At 40.3% G+C, this 22,558-nt stretch overlaps 1 protein-coding gene across 3 annotated transcripts in view; it reads left to right on the top strand.

The window, feature by feature from the left end:
• Positions 1 to 22,558, top strand: part of efemp1 (EGF containing fibulin extracellular matrix protein 1) — a 58,243-nt gene that overhangs the window by 23,173 nt on the left and 12,512 nt on the right. Inside the window, exons 4-5 of one of the 3 annotated variants that reach the window (XM_036583294.1) lie at positions 17,598 to 17,720; positions 21,711 to 21,830. The exons of 1 other annotated variant lie outside the window; for it this stretch is intronic. In XM_036583294.1, coding sequence (XP_036439187.1) covers positions 17,598 to 17,720; positions 21,711 to 21,830 — 243 coding nt within the window. The remainder of the gene's footprint in view (positions 1 to 17,597; positions 17,721 to 21,710; positions 21,831 to 22,558) is intronic. One more of the 3 variants, XM_036583295.1, reaches the window with a different exon arrangement.

The following is a 22,558-nucleotide window of genomic DNA, read 5'->3' as shown; positions in this document are numbered from 1 at the left end:
GAGCATCTTTGATGTGCTGTTTTTCTTTGTAATGACCTCACAAGTTTTTCAGTGAGCCACCACTATCAGACAAATTCTGTCTTTACAGCAGAATTTAAGGTGGAACGGTATGTTTAGAAAAAGAAACCAACTTCAGGCTTGGCTAGTCAGCTTCGTTATCTGCACTAGAATTTGATGCACTTTAGGCTAGCATTACATAGATCTCTATGAAAGTGGTGCATCCAAAGCATTACTTTATGCTCTGTATAATAAAGATTTATCCGTTTGATTTGTTACGTGAAGTCAACCATTCAACCAGTATAACGTCTCTTTATACGTATACCGTTTAGTGAGTGCTGTCACTGTGTTACAGACAATTGAAATCATCTTTTTCTCAGCAGTTCACAGCCGTGGCTATCTGTCATTGCCTCAAGCCCTCAGCTCATTATCAACTGTAGTCATGTTCATCTCGATCATGAGGACACCGAGTTCTCAGTAGTTTCAGATGGATTTTATAAGATTCAGTGTAGAAACAATGAGGAAAGTGCTCAGTCAGCAGTGACTGATTCTCAGCTGACCTCAGAACAGCTGAGTTTGGCCACAGACTTAACAGCCCACTGTGTTTACCTCTGTACGAGATGCTGACTTCTTGAGTTGGTCAAGTATGCATCACACATACTATAGACTAATATATAGCGTAACGCTAGCTGTGATAAAATAAGAGAGTTTATTAATGAGGGTAATTAAAATGCAAACACCATTATTATTATATAAAATTATTATTTATAACACTGCTAGCTAGTCAACATGCTTAAGCCTAAAAGCTCTGTAGTGGGCTATGTAAGTAATTAAATGAGTTACATTGTGTTATAACTACAACCAGCATTAGAAAGTTCACTGGTAACTAGCTTATTGATGGTAAAATATCATGAAACTAATATATATTTATAACTAAATAAACAATAATAACAATTAAAAAATCACTGCACATTATGCTGCATTGTGTCTTATTAACTATATGAGGGTCTTCCTTCTCGACAGACTAAGTTTATTAGAGACAGACTTCTAGAAAGTACTTTTAATGATGAGAGACATGTAGAGAGTTATTATTACTATACTTAAGTTCCGTCACGTCGTTTCCGACTCCTGGTGACCGTATGGACAGTGTTTCTCCAGAATATCCTGTCTTCTGTTTGGGTCTTCAGGCCTCTGAATGGCTGGTTCATGATTCTTCTGATTGTCTCCATCCATCTTGTAGCTGGTCATTCTCTTCATCTTTTACCTTCAACTCTTCCAAGCGTAATAGTCTTTTCCAGTGAATCGCTTCTTCTCAGAACGTGTCCAAAATAAGAGCCTCAGTTTGGTCATCTGGGCTTCGAGTGAGAGGTGAGGCTTGATTTGGTTGAGAATCCACTTATTCGTTTCCTTTGCCGTCAAAGGTTCACTTAAAAATCTTCACCAACACCAAAGTTCAACAGCATCTCACTTTTCCTGTCTTGCTTGTTTGTTGTCCAGCTTTCACATCCATGAAGAACCACAGAGAGGACCACAGCCTGGACAACCTGAAGCTCCTTCATCCTTTTTCTGCTGAGAGACAATCTGTGTCATATTCCTTGAGAGCTGGATCCTCTGTTGTTAATAACTGATCTGAGTAGGCCAAAGCTGTCCATTCCACAGTTTCTCCATCAGTGGTAGAATTAGCCATCTTTGTGTGGTCATAACCTTAGTCTTCTTCATATTGAACTCCCGTCTTTTCACTCTGTTCTTTAACCTTCCTTATAAAAGTCTTCAGGTCTTCCAGATTTTCTACTACGAGTGTCGTATCATCCGCAGAGAGTACAGGAAATAAAACCAATGGGAAACCACCCGATTTAGCATAGCTTGTAACATATTTTTAACCGAAAACAATCATGTAAATAAATAGTTAAATGATTTATTAAGTAAAAATAAACAGAGTAGCTGGAATCAAATCAGTTTAGGTAACATTATTAGCAGTGTGTGGAAGAATGGAGGGATGGCAGAGGAACAAATGAAAGGAAAAGGTGCATAATGATTACAAAATAGGAAAAAAGCAGCAAGTGCAGTTGGATATTCGGCAGTTACGTTATGCATTACCTGATCGGTTTCTGCAAAATGCACCTAAAATAGTGATCTTACACTCTTAAAAAAGATGGTTCTTCAAGGGTTCTTTAGTAAAGACAGTGGTTCTGTTTAGAACCATGAGTTCTATTGTTCTATACTGAACTATTTTGTACTTAAATGGTTCTTTGCATGGTGAAATGGGTCTTCAGATGAATGGAGAATGGTTCTGGATAGCACCCAAAAGTGTTGTTCTGTTGTTACAAGCTCGACAGAACCCTTTTTGGTACTATATAGCTGTTGTCGAAACAAAACCTCGTATCTCCAAAATGGTAACTTTACAGGAGAAGGAAAAAACATACTTTACTTTTAATGTAAGTCAATGGAACCAGAATTTTTTCAGAGTAATTTTGGGCCGTTTCTTTTGGTCCATTCGTCATAAAATTTACACACAATATAAAGGACAACAGGTATTTTCAAATTATGTCAAAAATTGAAAAACGACAAAACGACAAAAATGGAGATATGAGGTTTTCTTCCGATAACAGTGATACACAACACATTCTCCATCAATCTGAAGAACCGTTTCACCATGCAAAGAACCATCTGCAGTACAGCTCACGGGAGCACATTCAGATGGGAACTCACATCATTAACAGCTCATCATGGATGTCAGAACCATTTGTTCATCCGTTTTGTTGCTCAGAATGACAGCTGATGGCAGAAATCTGAGAATTTTCAGCCTCTGTTAAATCATTTTCTTCTCATGTCAGGAACAGTACATTCCCCCCGTCCTCAGAGCGTGAACGGCTTCTCTGGAGGTCCTCCTAACCTTTTCTCTGGCACTGCTCTGACAGCCCTGATATCTATTGCGTCAGAGGCGGCAGGTCTGGATTCCTCCTTCTGTTTCTCGGTGTTAGCGGATGGGCCGTGTTGTTACGAGCCTGCAGTGTGCCCTGGGTTGCTGCGAATTCCTGGGTGTGGTTGAGCAGATGCTGACCCCTCCAGTGGCTCAGAGTTCTGCCTTAGATCCGTCCGTCTCGTATGAGGGTTGCGCAACGCTCTCTCCCCAGCTGGCATCCGATCGGCACCAGAAAGACATTTTTCTAAACCTTGTTGTCTAACAAATGTGACTTGAATATTTTTCTAACAGAAACAAGACTCTGGAACTCGGAACAAAAATGTGGGTGTGATCTCGCACCTTTGAAGGCGCTGCCAATAAAATCGGCACCAATCAAGAAAGCGAACAGATCAGCTAATGACTCTCAGATGGAGCTCTTGCGTGACGCTTATCTGTCTCTCTAAACACGCAAATGAAAGCGATTCGGTTGATAGAAGGCATTTATCGCGCTAACTGGTGAAGCATCAAAGCATCCCCAGCTTCTGCTGCCTAGGAAAAAGGGCAACTGAGCATGGATCATTTGGAACGCTAATTCTTCTTGTCCATCCAAGATGCTCTGGAGCTGATTTTATCCGAGACAAGCAGTTCTGCGGTGGTTCCAAACAAAGATTTCGGTTTCCAGAAGGAAATAGATCAGAGCTGTGAAGATCCTGGCTGCACTTAGGCCTTTTCCTACGTTCTAAATCAGGCGTGTCAAACTGGGGACCTTCCAGGCCGGAGTGCTGTGAATATTAGCGTTTACCCTCCTCTGACACTCTGAATTAGTTCATAAAGGTCTTGCTAATTAGCTGATGAGCCGAATCAGGTGTGTTTACTGAGGCTCGTTTAAGACCGTTTATTGTTAAACTGTGTTGAACGATCAGCAGAGCTTTATTTTACTGTAAAGGAGGATTATTTTATTTTTACCTACAAATCTGATTCTGCTGTGGAGCCACAACAGGGCAGTAACAGAGCCGACCCCTGGGTTTACCTAAAAAAATACTCCATGTGGTAACAAATGTTTGAACTAATTTCTGTCAACTCAAAAAATACTTTGATTAAAGCGGTTTATTCGTTTAAAGTATTTTTAAGTTGAATTAAACTAGTTCATTTACTTGTTACTACACAAATGAACTGTTTTGGGTTGAACTGAGGAGCCATTTTCTGCAGTTTATCACTAAATGAAAGGCCAGTGAATGAACTGAAACGTTCAGAAATATTTTGGCCGTGTGCAGGACCACATGCAGTAATATTATATGCATTGGCACCATTTTCAGGAGGAATTATACGCTTAAAAATAAACACGCCAAAATGTGTTCTTTGGAGAGATGCCTTAGAAGAACCACTTAAAAACAGACCCACCCCTAAAAAGTCTTTAGGGGTGGGTCTGCTGGCAGAATGGAAATCAACTTGGATATTTTTCATTGATATAATCAAATACAAATATTTTTTTCTGTAAATCTGTTTTCAGATTACCTAGAACATTGTTGACTCTGTGTTGAGCTGCTAGCGAGCAATGAGGGCTGAAAGAGGAGTGAGAACAATTCAGACAATTCACAGGTGACACAGACAACCACAGCTTTCCTCACTGTTAAAAAAGATGGTACTTCAAGGGTTCTTTAGTGAAGAAAATCGTTCTGTGTAGAACCATGAACACTTAAAGAACCTCTTGCATGATTAAAAGGTTCTTTGCATAGTGAAAGCGTTCTTCAGATTGATGGGGAATCTTTTGTATTTGGTTCTATATAGAACCTTTCTGAAGGGTCAGTGTCAAGCTTGTAACAATAAGAACCATTTTTGGTTCTATATAGAACCAATTTCAAAAGAAGCCTATATAGAACCATGTAAAGCACCTTCTCCATTAGTTTTTTCGATGCAAAGAACCCTTTAGTCATGCAAAAGCTTCTTTGAGTGTTCATGGTTCTTTATAGAACCATATTTAAGTGTGTTGATAACACAAAATGTGTTCAACTGCTTTGAGAAAAAAACTGCAATAAAAACTTTGACTTTTCAAAAAACATTTTTGACTTTTATTTTGTAGACTTGCTTGTCTACACTATTAGCGAAAAGGGTTCTATATAGTACCAAAAAGAGGTTTTTGGCTTGCAGCAATAATGAAACCCTTTTTGGTGAGATATAGAACCCTTTTCAAAAAGGTTCTGTATAGAACCATCTACAGCACATTCTCCATCAATCTGAATAACCCTTTAATGATGGAAAAACCCCCTAAATCATGCAAAGGATTCTTTTAGCGTACATGGTTCTACAAAGAAGCATTTTCTTTACTAAAGAACCTTCTTTTTTAAGAGTGCATGAAGGTGAAAATCCAGTTTGTAAATCAACAATGTTTTGTAAAAATTGCATTTTATGGCTGCTGTGAAAAGTAATTAAAGAACTGTTTTTCTAAATGTTCTTCTAAACATTTTTTTAAGTTTAAACAACTTCCACAAAACGTAAAGGTTCTAAACAAACTGAATGTTTTTTGTAGATCCGTGTATCCAAACAAAGAACCATTTAGAAGTCATTGGGCCTCATTCTCCAATACCTTCCTAAGGCTGTTCTTAAATGTGTTCTTGAGAAATTTCCTCAGAAAATCTCCACGTCAGATTCATGACGTGTTCTTAAAGCGCAGAACTGTTCTAGCCTCTGTGTTCTTGAGTGTGTGTAGATTCTGTTCTTACCTAAGAACAAATCCCACTTAAGAAAACATCAGTGAACAACAGAATCTTTGACAAAACCGTGTAAGTTGGTTTTAAGAGGAAATTTCTTCTGAAGAACGGTCGGCGAATGAGGCCCGATGTTTTTAAGAGTGTAGGACGGAACCTGTTTTCGGTGTTCCCACTTTCCCTCGTCATCACTGACTCAAAATGTCCTGCAAATACAAACCTGTAGCCGGTATATCGTGCTGTCATGCGTGCGGGAAGTTTTAAAAGCTTTTGTAGAGTGTATTCCCTGAAGGCCAACACATGACAGGCATATAAAATTGATGTGCAATTTAATGGATTGTTTTATTAGTGAATACATTGTCCCTGCTGATGTTCTTTTCCAAAGCATTCATGCTATCCAAGAAATGGAACCAAACAGCATTACTGTCCAGTGAGATGACTCAAGTAGTTTGTTGGACAACGTCCCAATTTCCATTACAATGGTTCAGTGAAAACACAAACCAAATGCCCCCAAGTGAGGTGATTACAGCAAGTTCTATCATGTCAGCAGCAGATCTGGTGGAAAAAAGAGAGCATTTTATGTGAGTTATAGCTAAACAGCAATTACCGCCAGGCTTTCGTGGAGTGAGGACACAGGGCAGCTGGGTGGCCTCTCAGTAAACTGATGTGTTTAAAAGTGTAGCGAAGTTATGACATACTTTTGTTATTACCTCCTCAAAGTTTATTATCCAGTGGCTAAATTATTTGGTAACTGTGAAACTAATATGTATGTGACTCAGTTATCTGGCTTATACATTCTGAGACTTATTCAGTAATGGCATGGAAACCAATGCAAACTCTTACGTTTTAGAGGAAAGTATGGAACCCTGTGGGTCCGGTTGGTGGGCCTGGACCATTTAAGAGCTTAAAAGCCTTACAAAAGCACTATACTGTGCAGTAGCATTAACATATGTGGATTTTGTAAATAGCTGCCCATCTGCAGACCAGTGTTTCCCACAGATGGGCTATAATGGGGGCTCTACAATGGTTTAGAGGGTCATGAATGGTTCAGGGGTTGTGATATTCATATCACCAACATAGCCATTTTATTTACTAAGCAAAACCACCAATTATGGTGATGGTAATGTAGTGAGTATTTGGGGAGTATTTTTCCATACAGTGCCCTGCATGCATGTCTCTTCTGGAATGGATTAAAGAGAATGTTATAGGCCCAAATTCTACTCAAAACTATGGTAAAACCATTTGTTAAGCAGTGACTTCATAACTGTGTAGTAACTTCCTGTGAGGGAGCTTTTAGAGGTGGATGTCTGGTTCCTATCACCACCACTGTGAACAGTTCTGACTCTGTAAGTTTCTCTAGAACAGAGCATTTCACACCAAACCACTCTGAATGACTGTTTTCATCTTGCAGACATTATTAAAATTTGGTGGAATTCCCCTTCAGCATTCACTAATTTAGATGCCTGATTTGAATACCTAAATAAGTAAACAAATGCTATGATATCCACACCTTAACGCGCCTCTACTTACGTGCAAAGTCAACGTTTTAAATGAAAAACACACCATTTAGGGTTTTGTTTTGGAACTGTTGGGCTGCTCTTTGATTGTTTTATACAATTTAACCATCTAAGTACATTTTCCGACAGTAACATTAACTTACCAAACCAACTTAACAGTGAAATGAACTATCGCTGACATTATCTTGGTTCATGCAGTAAAGGTAAAATTCATTTTCACGTATTTGAATTTCTTCAAGAGCAGAGGATGCAAAATGATAATATGTGTAAATTATCATTGTGTTTGCACCCAAGACAGTCAGATAAACTATAGTTTTTGACTGAAATAAACGAATAGAACACATTGATTTCTGTGGACCATCCTGACCGCTATGAGCTGTAAAGAGACTATCGACAAATACAACTGCAACAGCGATCTTCGGGGTCCAAGCACAACTCACTGTATAGACTTATGCATCAGGCCTTTCAGCACATAGGACACAAATAATGGGGCAGAGTGTTTTAAATGATATCCGTTTATATAGTGATTGGTTATGAAAGGTCTCCCAAAGGGAATTAGTTATTAGTTATTAGCACTTGAGTGTAAGGGGCGCAACAATGGTTAGTTTTCATGTTAAAATCATGCAGGTGTTTTCATAGCAAGTTTTGGGGGGGTTGGTATTTTGTTACCTTTCTTGAGTTTTCATATTTGTTTTCAAAGACTTAATTGTTACAGCATTGCTGATGCTTGTATCTGCTGCTACAAGCATCAGCAATGCTGTAACAATTAAGTTACATAATTATTGGTGTATATGGGCTGTAAAATTGCGTGGTCACATGTGTTTTCAGTTTAGAGCGCCTGGGTGTGGCTGGCTGTTCTGTGAAGTCTGACAGTCGGTAATTATGTCCCACCACAGTAGAAGGATCACTCGAAGCCGAGAACAAACAGGCTTTCGAGCAGCATTCTGCAGGACTTGACAGGAGCTAGACGTCTCAAGTTCTGACTGTACTGCCTACTGATGGGTTCATCAATTTTGGCAGGAGTTAGCTGAAGTTAGCTGTTTTGATACTCGAACAATTACAGGCCCCTCCCTTCGGTGTTCTATCCAAGGCCTTACGGGATGCGGATTTTGGCAAATTCTTTTGATGAATAACTGACCGTCATTAGTCAGTGATTCATCGTTAACTGGCAACCCAAGGCTGGCTTTACCAGTGAAACTTTCATGCAACTTTAGTTGCTTAAAAGCCTTACAAATGCCCTTTTATAGTCACTGGCTTTACACGGTGAAACTTTCATGCAACTTTAATTGCTTAAACCCTTACAAATACCCTATTGCAGTAGCAATAACATGTGGGTTTTGTAAATAGTTGCTCATCTGCAGGTTCTGCATTGCCAGTGTTTTCCACAGATATGCTATAATGGGTTGCTCTACAGTGGTTCACTGGGTCATGAATGGTTCAGGGGTTGTGATATTTATATCTCAAACATAGCCATTTTATTTATCAGGCTGAAGCTAAATGTTTTGACACTCCAACAATTACAGGCCCCTCCCTTCAGTGTTCCATCCAAAACTTTACAGGATGCAGATTTTGGCTAATTCTTTTGACAAATAACTGACCCTCTTTAGTCAGTGATTCATTGTTAACTGACAACCCAAGGCTGGCTTTACCTGGTGAAACTTTCATGCAACTTTAGTTTCTTAAAAGCCTTATAAATACCCTTTTGCAGTAGATGGCTTTACACGGTGAAACTTTCATGCAACTTTAGCCGCTTAAAACCCACATGAAACTAAATTTTACTTGAGTTGCAGAATCTAACACATCTTGCAACTCATTTGAAACTCAGCCACAACAGTTGCAAGAGTCTCAATGCTGATAACACATCACATGATCACGAATGGGACATACTTTCAGTCCATTTCACCAGATCAGTGGACAAGAATATAAAGCAGATGATGACGTTAGTTTATTGGGTGCTTGAAAAAGAGACAAAGTGGCTGGAAACCGTATGTTCATGGTTATATGAACAAAAACTAAACATTTGATGAAATGACTGTAATGTACAATGACTCTAGGCTACTGAAGGTTCTATTTTTCCAGAAGTTCTCTAAAGTTCTTAATACTTACCACTCATTAGTCCCAAGTTTAACCCCTTGCAATCTTAGACTTGTTACACACTAAGGCTTTTTATTCAGTTAATACATGGACTACAGTTCAAACTGGCTGAATTATGCTTAGGTCATAGAAGTGTGTAGTAGAACTTGGGAGCTGCTGGTGGGTTCTGGCCATTTAAAGGGTTAAAATGAACATAAATGCCATAACCGAGGCCAGCTTTGGCTTAGCGTTCCTCGGTAGCTCTTGAAAGCCGTCCAACAAGTCCTTCTCAATCATATTTCACACAGATGTGTGATTTCCTCGCACTAATGTGCATCACACTCACTTTCTAAGAACATGAATGAGATACGCTGTTGTAGATGTGCTATTGTCCTCTTCAACAGTGGAACCGAACACTGTTTTTAGCCGTGCGCTTATTTTTAGTAGGCATATGTAGCGGAACCAGCTGCCCTTTACACCCTCACATGTACAATTAAAAGAATTATAAACCCACCAAATCGAAGAGGAACTGTTTTTATTGGAAATAAAAAAGTACATTCATGTTTTTAAACACTAGCATTGGTAAAACAACTGTATGTAACTTGTAATCGATTGTCAAAAATGATGCCATGAGTAGACAGTGACTTAGCTGATTAGCTAGCTAACGTTAGCTAACATGACCTAGCTAGCTACCCAATGTTACACTTGTTGGAAGTCTGTTGAAGCCCAAAAGCCAATTTGTTAGCTTTAGAAATGCTGTGTCACAAACGTGCACTGATTTAGCCAATTAGCTAGCTAACCCTAGCCAACACAAAAACAGGGATGGTGCCATTAAGCGTGCCTTTTACCTCCCTGTGCTCTGATATCTTTGCTCAGGGTTAAATTCCTTTTTGTTTCTGTTCTTCTTGGCCTGTCGGTAATTATGTCCCACCACAGTAGAAGGATCACTCGAAGCCGAGAACAAACAGGCTTTCGAGCAGCATTCTGCAGGACTTGACAGGAGCTAGACGTCTCAAGTTCTGACTGCACTGCCTACTGATGGGTTCATCAATTTTGGCAGGAGTTAGCTGAAGTTAGCTGTTTTGATACTCGAACAATTACAGGCCCCTCCCTTCGGTGTTCTGTCCAAGGCCTTACGGGATGCGGATTTTGGCAAATTCTTTTGATGAATAACTGACCGTCATTAGTCAGTGATTCATCGTTAACTGGCAACCCAAGGCTGGCTTTACCAGTGAAACTTTCATGCAACTTTAGTTGCTTAAAAGCCTTACAAATGCCCTTTTACAGTCACTGGCTTTACACGGTGAAACGTTTGACTTGTATCTGGTAGCGAACATGGCAGTTTCATTGCCTCATACATAAATCTGATTGATTTAATGTTGACAGTCCACTTTATTTGTTGTTTCCAGCATTTATGCATCCAAGCAGGCCCATTCTTTTGCCCATATAGACATTGACCAGTGCCAGAATGTGAGGAAAATACTACCAAATGTAACAAAAAGCTGTTCTAATTTAAAAATATAGACTCCACCTCAACTTAAAATGGAAATATATTAAGAAGTTAATAATTATCTGTTAACTACTATGAGAATAAGTTATGTAGTTATGAGAGGAATCAAAGTGCAGGTCCCCATAAAGGCTCTTGCAGTTTGAGAGGTCAATTACTGACCATTATTGGAGCTTTCTTTGGATCTGGTCTTGCTTAGGGTTGCTTCTTCTGTAGTTTATTCACCGTCAGTGCACATTTGGCTGTTACATCACAAACAGTCCACTGAAGGGAACAGTGTGGTGTATTTAAAGAGGTAATCTTTCACTAAGAGTTTGCGTGACAGAGAGATGGCCGGAGAGAGAGAGAGAGAGAGAGAGAGAGAGAGAGAGAGAGAGAGAGACAGGAACAGCGAGAGTGGAATTTCTACATGTAATTTAAACATATGAATTGATGAAACGAAAGAAGAAACATAAGTCGTAGGAAAAAAGAAGAGGGCCGAAATGAGGGAGGGAGAGAGAGAGGACTCTTCACTTTTTCCACAAACACTGACGGCGCTTGCTCACGCTAGCTCTTGTGGTGGCCGAGAAGGAGGTCAGCCCAAGTTTGGGAGGTTTTGGGGAGGTGGAAGCGGAATGGGGACCAAGCGGGGCTCCGAAATTTTGTTTACTCAGACTTAAGGCTCCAGGTGGGGCCTGTGGCCAAAATGACATCACTCTCGCTCTGTGTGTGTGTGTGTGTGTGTGTGTGTGTGTGTGTGTGTGTGTGTATCAGTGTTTGTTTTTATACTTTTTCAGAACAAAAACCTACAAGATAGCAACAAAATAGTCCTGATTTTTTTAAAAAGTATGATTCATTATTTTACAGTAAACAGTGTTTTTATAACTGTCAGTTATACTGTTAGAGTTATTGTTATGAGTAAAATACATTAGAAGTTCTTCTTTTTTTTACATCATTACACAAAACTTTTATGATGAATAGGCCAAAAAATGGTACAAAATGCTACAAAATATATGTAAAATTGACGCTGTTGGCTGAATATTTTTGGTTGGTGGACTATTCTCAGTCCAGCAGTGACACTGAGGGTCCATGGGGGTCCTGACCACTGAAGAACAGGGTAAAAGGGGGCTAACAAAGTATGCAGAGATTCAGATGGACTACAGTCTGTAACTGTAGAACTACAAAGTGCTCCTATATAGTAAGTGGAGCTGATAAAATGGACAATGAGTGTAGAAACAAGGAGGTGGTCAGAACGTTATGCCTGATCGGTGTACATATACATTGCTGTGCAAAAGTCTGAGACCACCTTTTATTCTTTTATTTATTTATATATTTCCAGTCAAAATGGCCTGGTATTAATTTCTTAGATGCTTTGAGGAGATTGGATATAGGATAATCCACTTGCATAAGAAAGGGAAAAGTTCTGAAAATTATTAAATGATACAGACAAGACAGGACTCCTAACAACCACCTGGAAGACCTGGTAGACACCAAAACTGCCCCCATCAGATAAACAGCACTTAAAGCTTTCATCTTTGAGAGAGAGGAGAAAATCAAGCTGCTTCAGATCTGAAAACATCCACAGGTGTTTCTGTCCATCCTTCCACTGTGAGAAGACGACTCAGCGCTGTGGGTCTGAAAGGATGTGAAGCTGTCAAGAAGAACCTCACTGAGAAAAGGAGACGGACACATCAAACAAAGAAGCTGAACGAAGGACTGACCACCCCAGAGTCCAGACCTCAACATCACTGAATGTTTCTTGTTTCTACACTCATTGTCCATTTTATCAGCTCCTCTGACCGTATAGTTTCACTTTGTTGTTCTACAGTTACAGACTGTAGTCCATCTGTTTCTCTGCATACTTTATTACCCTGTTCTTCAGTGATCAGGACCCCCCACAGGACCCCCACGGAGCAGGTGCTATTTGGTTGGTGGATCATTCTCAGCACTGCAGTAATACTGACGTGGTGGTGGTGTGTTAGTGTGTGTTGCGCTAGTCTGAGTGGATCAGACACAGCAGTGCTGCTGGAGTTTTTAAACACCTCAGTGTCACTGCTGGACTGAGAATAGTCCACCAACCAAAAATATCCAGCCAACAGCGTCCTGTGGGCAGCGTCCTGTGACCGCTGATGAAGGTCTAGAGGATGACCAACACAAACTGTGCAGCAGCAGATGAGCTATCGTCTCTGACTTTACATCTACAAGGTGGACTGACAAGGTAGGAGTGTCTAATAGAGTGGACAGTGAGTGGACACAGTGTTTAAAAACTCCAGCAGCGCTGCTGTGTCTGATCCACTCGCACCACTGAGTCCTGTTGGTCCTCTTCAGTTCAGAGCTCCTCCGCTTTTCAGCGAGATGTGCCATGGGCTAATTTCAGGAAAAATGGAGAACTGCTAATAGACCCATTTGTTGTCTGTTTTCTATAGGGTGGGTAACTGCGGACCACCCACGACTTCTGGAGCACTCATGTTGAGGAGATCAATCATGTTTAGCACTGTGAAAATCCCTCTGTAGGAGACCCCAGTTCAGTTCAAAGCCGCAGTCATCATTAAAGTCAGTTGGAGAAAGACAGAGAGGGAGGGAGGAGGCCTAGTAGAAGAGCACATGTTTGTTTTAAAACTCTTCTTAATCCTTCAGAGCACGGTTCGCCACTGGTTTCTACTAAGCATTTGTCTAAATAAAGTTAAGGCCGTGTTCACATTAGACACTAAGCCCATATTTTACTTGCAATTCTAAGAGAAAAATGTTTTTCATTTATTTCATGCATACAGGTGGTGGTAATCACAGTTAATTAGCTTCCACGCAAGTGCCTCCTTTTTCCCCCACACATTACAATGTCTTACTCTAGCACTGTGAATCACTCCGAGGCATGTACAGGCATCAGAACCACAGGGGAAGTGAGTACAAATGAGCATGGAATGGAATCAAGCCCCTGTCCTCAGTGCTGCTGAACAATACACCAGCCAGTTTGAACACGGTTGCTTGACAGATTCGAGTGATTAGCATTCTCCTCCAAGCGTGTTGAAGCACTCAGCAATGCTTTATGGCCTGTAGTTGCAATTGTGCAGTGAAATGCTTCATATGCACTGGAGGATGCACTTGACCTTCACCCTTCCAGACTGGTGGTGTTGACGTAAAATAAGGGAGCAGCTGAAAACCAGAGGGGGATGTTATGGAAGTTTGGAAGAAACAGGCAGAAGTGAAAGTTTGGGAAGAAAGAGGATTCCCAAACTGACCCACTAACTGAACAACAGGAGTGTTAACCCTTACAAATCTCAGTTATTGTAAATCAAATGCATGGTGTAGTTCAACATTCACTATTTTTCACTTTCAGCTCACTCAACCAAGCACAGAATATCTGTTGCTTAACTCTCAGCTCAGGCCGGGAAGGTTATGGATAGTGTTACGGAAGATTTAATAGAAAAAAGGAAACCAAAGAAGTGAAAGAATAGCAGAAAAAGAGCAGCAACCAAACACCAAGGACAAGGGAACAAAAGAAGGCTAAGCAAGGCAAGGCTAACAAGAGATAACAGCTACAGAGCACCTAAAAATATTAAAAAAAAATTTAAGTTTTTTATTTTTTTTAAATTTAGGTAATGTAAAATATTGCTTTCCTTCATCTAAACTAAACTTCTGCTTTCTTTGATTCCACTTTAGTGCTAAATTCACTTGTCACTGGACAAAGTGGAAGAGGACCGAAATTGAATTGACGTCATGTTTTGACTTTGTTTAACTTGTTTATTTAACTTTGCATTGTTTCATTGCTTGAAGGCGTTCATGTGGGTTCAATAACAGCAATTACACTGCTTCTTACCACAGCTGACAAACAGTCGTATGTCATTTTTCATGACCATTTTCAACCCTGTTTTATCCCTTAGTACTGAACAGGCTGTTTTTGTTACTGTGACTAATATATGTAAATGACCTCAGCTCTGATTGGCTGACCTGGATGCCATTAGCATGAAGCACGATCATGCGTCAGCTCTTATTAAAAAGACAGAATAGGTTTTACACACACACCTTATGTATATCAATGTAAATCAGTCTCACAATGTGCTTTTCTGAGTACATCATGTATTTCATCAGAGCTCCATAATAATAATAATAATAATAATAATAATAATAGTAATATTTCTATAGCATCTTTCATACATTAAAAGTGCAGCTCAAAGTGCTTTATAATACAAAGTAAAAACAACAGAGGACAAAGAAAACAGGATAATCTAAAATAAAATAAACAAATAATATATCAGAAAAGGGAATATATTAATAATTACAATTAAAAAGCACAAGATGCAAGTATAAATAAAAAATACAATAAAACCGCAACTAACAAGAAATGCTTTGTTTTTTCCAGCCTTTTAAATGTAAGAAAAAATGTATATCGGGACACATAGTGTATCATAAATAGTATTGTGATATGAATTTTTTGCCATATCGCCCACCTCTAACTGAGACCCTTTCTCAGAGCAGCCACAATGAGAAATTTCCACTAGTTTTGGAGGCGGTTCCCCAGTGAACTAAGGAATTCTCTCTTCATTAAGATGGAATATACTTTTGGAAATGTGTATGAAGAGCAAGCAAGTCAAAATTTACAGTATTGTGTTTGTTGTGTTTGAATGCTGTTGTGGGAGAATATTTATTGTGCAAGTTGTTCACTCTTTTTGGACATGAACAAAGCTGCAGTTGTCCGTTTTATCTCACCCCACCCTGCCTCTCATTGCTTACTAGCAGCTCAACGTAGAGTCACAGCGTCTCACACACAGAGTGCCGACAGTGTCCCAGTTTGTCCAATAACAAAGTTACAGGGGAACATTTTATTTGATTATCTTAATTACAAATATCATTAATCAATGTCCTTTCCACCGGTGGATTGGCCATTGGGGAGGCCTGTAGAGGTTAAGTCTCATTTGGAATGCATAAATAGACGCTCTTGAAAGTTACTGTGCGTGTTTGTACATGTGTCTGATCCGCTTTGTGCGCATGCATGCGCTTATTTGTGTAAGAATGTGTGTGCTTATGTGTTGGCCAGCTCTCTAACTTGGAGGAGAATGAACTGAAGCTGTATTGAGGCAAACAACACATCAGATAACCACATATGCACCCACCCACCTCCACACACACACACACACACACTCATATGCACGCACCCCGCTTCTCACACACTCTTGCCATCATCAGGGAGAGATATGATCAGGCTTATCAAACCTCGCACCACACCCCTCTGGAGGCCTGAACACAGCTAGACTCTGATCTGTTGCCATCTCTGAGCAGCCCTCTTTATTTCAGACTGCCTTTATGTTGATACACTGTAATATTTTTAAAGCAGCACTATGTAAAAATTTTGATTGAAATGGAAAGAAGTAGCATCACTGAGTCAGGAGAACAAAAAACAGGCTCAAATATGGTGCTGTGAGTCTATAAAGCCTGTAAATAATAATTTGAAGGTCAGAAGCATGTGGAGTTTTTCATACTACGCCGTACGTTTTTGTGTATTAACGACACGCACGCGCTCAAAAAGAAGGTCTGGCTCAATGTTCAGGTGAAATTAACATTATACTGAAGAAGATATGATGGCATCCTTGGAAGATGCGCCCTTCACCAAGTTTTGACTGAGTTCTCTTCAAATTCTCTTTCAATCATCAGATTCATCCCCTCGGGGAAGAGGGTCTAACAAAATGCTACAAAATGTTCTTCCACACGTTGCACTCAATTAAACATTCATCAAATTCCCAAATCTTACATAGTGCAGCTTTAAATATGTACATTACATGTTTCCTTACACCCCCCACAAGGTAGATTTTGGGAGTTCAATCCACTTTGCTTGCAATATCTCAAAAAAACAATTCATCAAACGTGCACCCCTGCATTACACGGTCACAGATGTGGAGTCCTATATAATGTCAAATCATCACTCTTCAGCCAACACATGTGCCTATGGCTGTAGCCATAAGTGAGTTTAACACTGTATGTTCTACTGTCTGGCTAATGCTAGCATTTTTTTTCTGTATTCTTTCTACTTTCACTGTATTCGTTCTAGTTTCCTTTTTCACCATATAGCCTGATGACCAAAATTAATATTATAACCATCTCAAGTGAAATTTTGTTAGAAAAATGAAACATACACAATATCCCCCTCACTTCAGCTATCATGGCCCACATAATTTGGTTTGTTTTTGTGTGGATACCTGCCTGTTGATGACCTACCTAAATAATATTTTTAAAATTAACGACCATGCATGTTATTACATGTTTAATGCATGGACCTCACAGTTCTAGCCTTGTTTCATCAGATTACCATTGCTAGCATGATTTTAGCAAAGGTTTCATACTGTTATATCAGTGCAAAACTAGTTGTACATACATTGTGTTATACATTCACATTTCAAGTTCTAGGTTAAACACACACGTTTGAAGCTAAATGGCCGTTCAGATAACGTCTACTTCAGCAAAGACCTGAGTTTGAAGTATGTCTGAATGTTATTGGAGAAGCCTGTTAATCTGTTAGCTGTCTGCTGAGCTGGCCCCCCTGTAAATTTCCACCTTTGGGTTGTAAAAACCCATTAATCGATGGGAATATATGCCACCACGCAGATGTAGCTGTTGCTCCAAACCATGTTTGGTGTCTCTTTGCTTCTTTGGTTTTGCACTGGAGCTATGAGGAAAACAGAAGGGAAGCTTATACCTCGCTAGTTTGCGCTGTGCAAGCTGCATGCCTAAATCATCACACACTTGCCTAAAACAACAGTTTTTGACATACTTTTTTCTATAAAATTGGACAAAAGTGCAGACAAAGTGAAGACTTTAAGATGGCTGCTGTTACTGTGTTGTCACTATCTATGGCAAATGCTAATAGAAAAAAACACTTCATCACTCGAAACCTATTGCTTTGACCTCCTGTTTCTGTGCGTTTGTAGATATAGATGAGTGCACGACAGGAAGGCACACGTGCAGTGCGGATCAAATCTGCTATAACACCCGAGGCTCCTTTCTTTGCCAGTGTCAGCCGGGCTACCAGAAGAACGGTGACCAGTGTGTAGGTGAGTTACGTGCTAGCTCACCGCCTCAGCTTAGTCAGTCTTTAATGCTGTAGCCTCACAAGCCAGACTTCTACTTATCGTCAGAGAATCTGGTGCATTTTATGTCTTAATGTGGTTTGGGACCACCTACTTTGACAGGAAAGGGCCGTTTGACTGACACGCAAATTAACCAACCAGAGGGTGCTGTTGTAGTAATTTTAAAAACAAGGCCTACAAGAAAAACAAACTTGTGGGAAAGATATCAGGATGTGTCGACCAACATGCGAGGATATGCGAGTGCCTAAAACACCAACTCTTAAGTAACTTTTACAAACTATTCTTTTAATCTAGTGACTATAAGCTCTGAAAAGCTTACTTGAAAAGTTTGCTGCGCAGAAGCCTGTTCACATGGTCATGTTCATAGTCAAGTAAAATGAAATGGACAAGATCTCGATAGTTGTGGTCAACTTAACCTAATATTTTTTAATTCAAAAAGGAGTCTAGACTGAAGCAATCAGTTGGTTGAATAGACAAATGAACAGACAGGTGACAAACTAAAAGAAAAACGTAAATAAATGATCTCCTTAAGGTGTGGGACACTCACCAGCTGCCGGGGCAGCTTAAGCACACCATGATGTAGATTCTACAAGTCTCTGGAACTGCACTGGAGGGATGGAACATAGTTCTTCCAAAAGATCCTCAATTGGAGTTTTGATGATGGTGGTGAAGAGCGCTGTCTAACACATCCATCCAAAATCTCGCATAGGTGTTTAACCAGGTTGAGCTGTGGTGGTGAAGGACATCATTTACATCGTCATACTCATCAATCCATACACTGACCCCTTGTTCTCGGAGGATGGGGGCATCGTAATCGAGGAAGAGACCACTCTCATCAGGACAGAAATGTTTCGTCAGGCGTTTGATCAGACTAACCAGTTGTTGATTTTTCAGACAGTCTTCCCTCTTCGGGGACAAGTCCAAACCCACTAGCAAAACACAGCATAACAGAGGTACCAGACCCCCTCACTGTAGGGGCCAAGCATTCAGGCCTGTACCATTGTCCTGGACTATGCCATGCATGCAGTCTCCCATGTGTGGAGGATATGGTTCAGGATGTCTCATCTGATCATATCACTTCTTTCCACATCTCTGTAAATCAGTCTGGATGGTATTTACAACATTCTTCTTTGGAATGAGGGGTTTATACCCCGCAACCCTACCATAATATCCGGTGGCAAACCATGACTCTTGGAGCTAGCCAGGTCTTCTGTTCAGGACATAATTGTCCAATCCAACCTGCACCCATTATTTTGTTCTTTCAATAAAGTGACAGAAATGTGGTTTTCCAATATTGATCTTTGAAGATTCTTATTCCGAAACTGCCAGCAGTAGCATCATGTGCCTTTTTGTTCTTCACAGCAGCTTGAATTCGCTCTGGCATGGATTCTATTAATGCATTGTGCAGGAATGAATAAAAGTCAGGCCTCTGCTGAGCCAAATCCATGTTTTTACAATAACAAAATAACTTGTTTTAACAAGTTATTAGCGCCCCTAACTGCCAACATTATGTTTGGAATTAAACACTTTTAAAAGAGATGTTATCCATGCTTTACCGCTGGGATTTCCAACGCCAGAAAGGATGTGTGCCACGTCGGTGTTACTGAGTCAAAATCTTTATTGGTGGTGGTTCTGCACCAGAGGGGGCGCCCAAAAGTAGTGAAGCGAATGGAACCCACATCCAACCCCTAGCTCTATTCTTAGTGCGAGTCTGAGCCTCAAGAAATGGATCTTGAACAATGGCTAAGGCTGAATAAAACAATGATTATGCATGGAGGGCACTTTTCCAATCTGAGGGCGAACAGGCAAGGCCCAAGAGCCCTCTGGGGTCCATCTGTGCACGTACCTGATGAATGTTATACCATGCAGAAATGACTCTGCAGTTGTGGCAAACTGAATGACTGCAGTCTCGCTATGAATTGCCCTCTCTACCTCATCCCAAAGATGCCGGATAGATCTAAAAACTGTGATGGCTATACTGCAATGTATCTTAATGGTGATCTTGAAGACCCACGGTCATAGCTTGTGACATGGAGCTCTGGAACACATATCTTGTGACATGGTGTGTTATCATGCTGGACGTGTCCATCCAAGTGCGGATAAACTGTAGCAATGAGGGGATGAACTTGGTCAGCAGTGATCTTAAGATATGCTGTGTCACTCACACATTCTTTAGCGGATATCAGGGGCTCCTGATGTCCCAGGAGAACATTCCCCACACCATCATACTGCCACCACCAACCTTCATTGTTAATACAAAACACTGGCTCGATAGACTTGCTTATGCCACATCAACATGATGCGAAAGAAACCTGGATTTGTTGGAGGAGGCCACTTTTCTCAACTCATCGGTCCAGAGATCCACTTACTTGTTCTTCGGTGACAACATCTTTACGGGACATGTTCTTTGAGGTGAATGTTTTAGTCAAATTTGATATGGCATACGCGTCAGGAATGGCATACAGCATCCGAAAATTCCCATTGTTTTTTAATGAAGATGGAAGCTCTGCTACCGACATCCAGCATCGATGCCCACCTCCAGTCAATGATTTCCACCACAGCCTACTGTCTTAGCATTTCTTCATCACCGCATTAAATTAAATCCAGATCCAGACCGTAAAATGTCCTAGTAAATGATGTGCCTTGAAATTCACACCAACAAAAGCAGTCAGTCTAAAGTCTGTAAGATAAACACACATGCTAATCAACGTTAAGCAGCGTTACTCGCCCAGTCACATAATAATCTGTTTCACCTCATACTTTTTAGCTGCAAAACAGTGAGTTTGTGAAGGTTTAGATAGTTTAGCTGACACGAAACGTTCATAAAAAACATAGATCTCAGTCCCTACACTGCCCTCTGGTGGAGAATCGAGTGCAGATATCTTGTGGTTCTTAAATGTGAGGACGTATAACATTCCAGCAAAGCTTATTAGTTTACCCAGAGTCCTAATTTTCTATTCAGTTTTTAGACTTTCACGACTATTTTACAATTTGAAAATTCTCCCCTCCCTAGCCAGCTGTTTTAGCCAATTCTTGTGTGATTACTACTTAACAGAAGTTCTATTCACAGAACATGCCCTGACTATGGATGCACGATGATATCGGAAGAATATCGGTATCGCTTAATATATACTGACCGAATATTTGACGGATATTTCAAACTGATACTTGATAACATACATAACATACTGCAGCTAAAACCCTACACGCTTAAAAATGGTAGTTCTTCAAGGTTTCCTTATTAAAGATAACGGTGCTATATAGAACCATCAGCACTTAAAGAACCCTTGGCACGATTAAAGGGTTCTTTCCATCATTTAAGTGTTCTTCAGGTTGATAGACAACATGTTTTATATGGTTCTGTATAGAACTTTTTTGAAAAGGCTTCTATGTAGCACCAAAAAGGTTTCTTCTGTTGTTACAGGCTTGACATCATAACCCTTTTGGCGCTATATAGAACCATGCTCAAAAAGGTTCTATACAGAAGCATATAAAACACATTGTCTATCAATCTCATGAACCCTTTAATAATGCAAACAACCTTGTAATCATGCAAAGGGGTCTTTGAGTGTTCATGGCTCTATATTGAAGCATTTTCCTTACTACGGAACCTTTGGAGAACCATTGTTTTTAATTGTATACAAAAATAAGTGTAATATTAATCCAAGTGGATCCAATCCAAGGTTCTGCATTTAATAAATGCTTATGTATCAGCATTGGCAGATGTGTACATGAAAAATGTTGGATATCGGCATCGGCCCACAGTTCCCATATCGATGCATCCTTAGCTGTGTCAGCAAACGTTAAATAAAAATATATAATATATAAAATATATATATAAAATATATATATAATAATGATATTAGCTCTCTTTTGGACAGCCTTGGGGAACACTGTCATGGAAAGCAACCTGCTAAAAGGTCTTGTTGTTTGTGTATGTAAACCTCCCCACAGATAGAGACGAGTGTCTCCTGTCTCACTACTGCATGCACAGATGCGTGAACACGCCCGGTTCGTACTACTGCGAGTGTAACAGCGGCTACCAGCTTGCCAGCAACAACCACAGCTGTGTGGGTGAGTGATTGGACCCAGCGGATGCTCCTCTGTACACAAACAGTGTGTCAGTGATGGGTCAGCATGTATCTGTGTGAGTGTGTGAGAAAGAGTGCGAGCCAGAGAGCGCGAGAAATGCCACGAGAGTGGTCTCGCGCTCCAAAGAACCCCAGTGACCCCGAACAGGACTGTAAGAAACAGGGCTGAAAAAAAACCTCATTTCTCTTCTGGAAGACACACATTCCCTCGGCCTCAGCTAAACCTTCTGCACCCTTCTCTAATGGGCTTTGTTTACGCTTTCAGGACATCCGTTAGTAACTCGCGGCCAGGTTTTTTCCTCATCTCCAGCCCATTCAAGTGAACGGAGGAAGAAAAACAGAGGTGTTAAAATGTGATTGCGCTCGGCTCGTACGTAGACGCTATTGTTCCTCGAAGCAGCGCTCATTGTTTTGGGTTCATACTCATCTCCTGTCTGTTGGCACATTGCATACTGTTAATCAGCTGGAGGGTCTATGTGTTTAGCAAAGGAGAGGCCTCTTTTGGGATCATAAGAGTTCAGTCCTGCACTTTTGGTCCATTAACCTTAGATAGAAGTCGGGTTATTAGTGCCGTTTTGTCCAGTTCACATACCATAACTGTGAGTATGTAAGTACATAATTGTGTAATTATTGGCACAGTTATGTAATGAATAACATGGCCGAAAGGTAAAGGATGCTTTTGCTTCCTTTTTCTTCTACTTATGAAGAATG

This window comes from Colossoma macropomum, unplaced genomic scaffold (assembly GCF_904425465.1).
Source record: "Colossoma macropomum unplaced genomic scaffold, Colossoma_macropomum, whole genome shotgun sequence".
Taxonomy (NCBI): Eukaryota; Metazoa; Chordata; class Actinopteri; order Characiformes; family Serrasalmidae; genus Colossoma; species Colossoma macropomum.
Note: the sequence above shows the minus strand (reverse complement) of the source record. Positions and strands in the feature narration are given on the sequence as shown.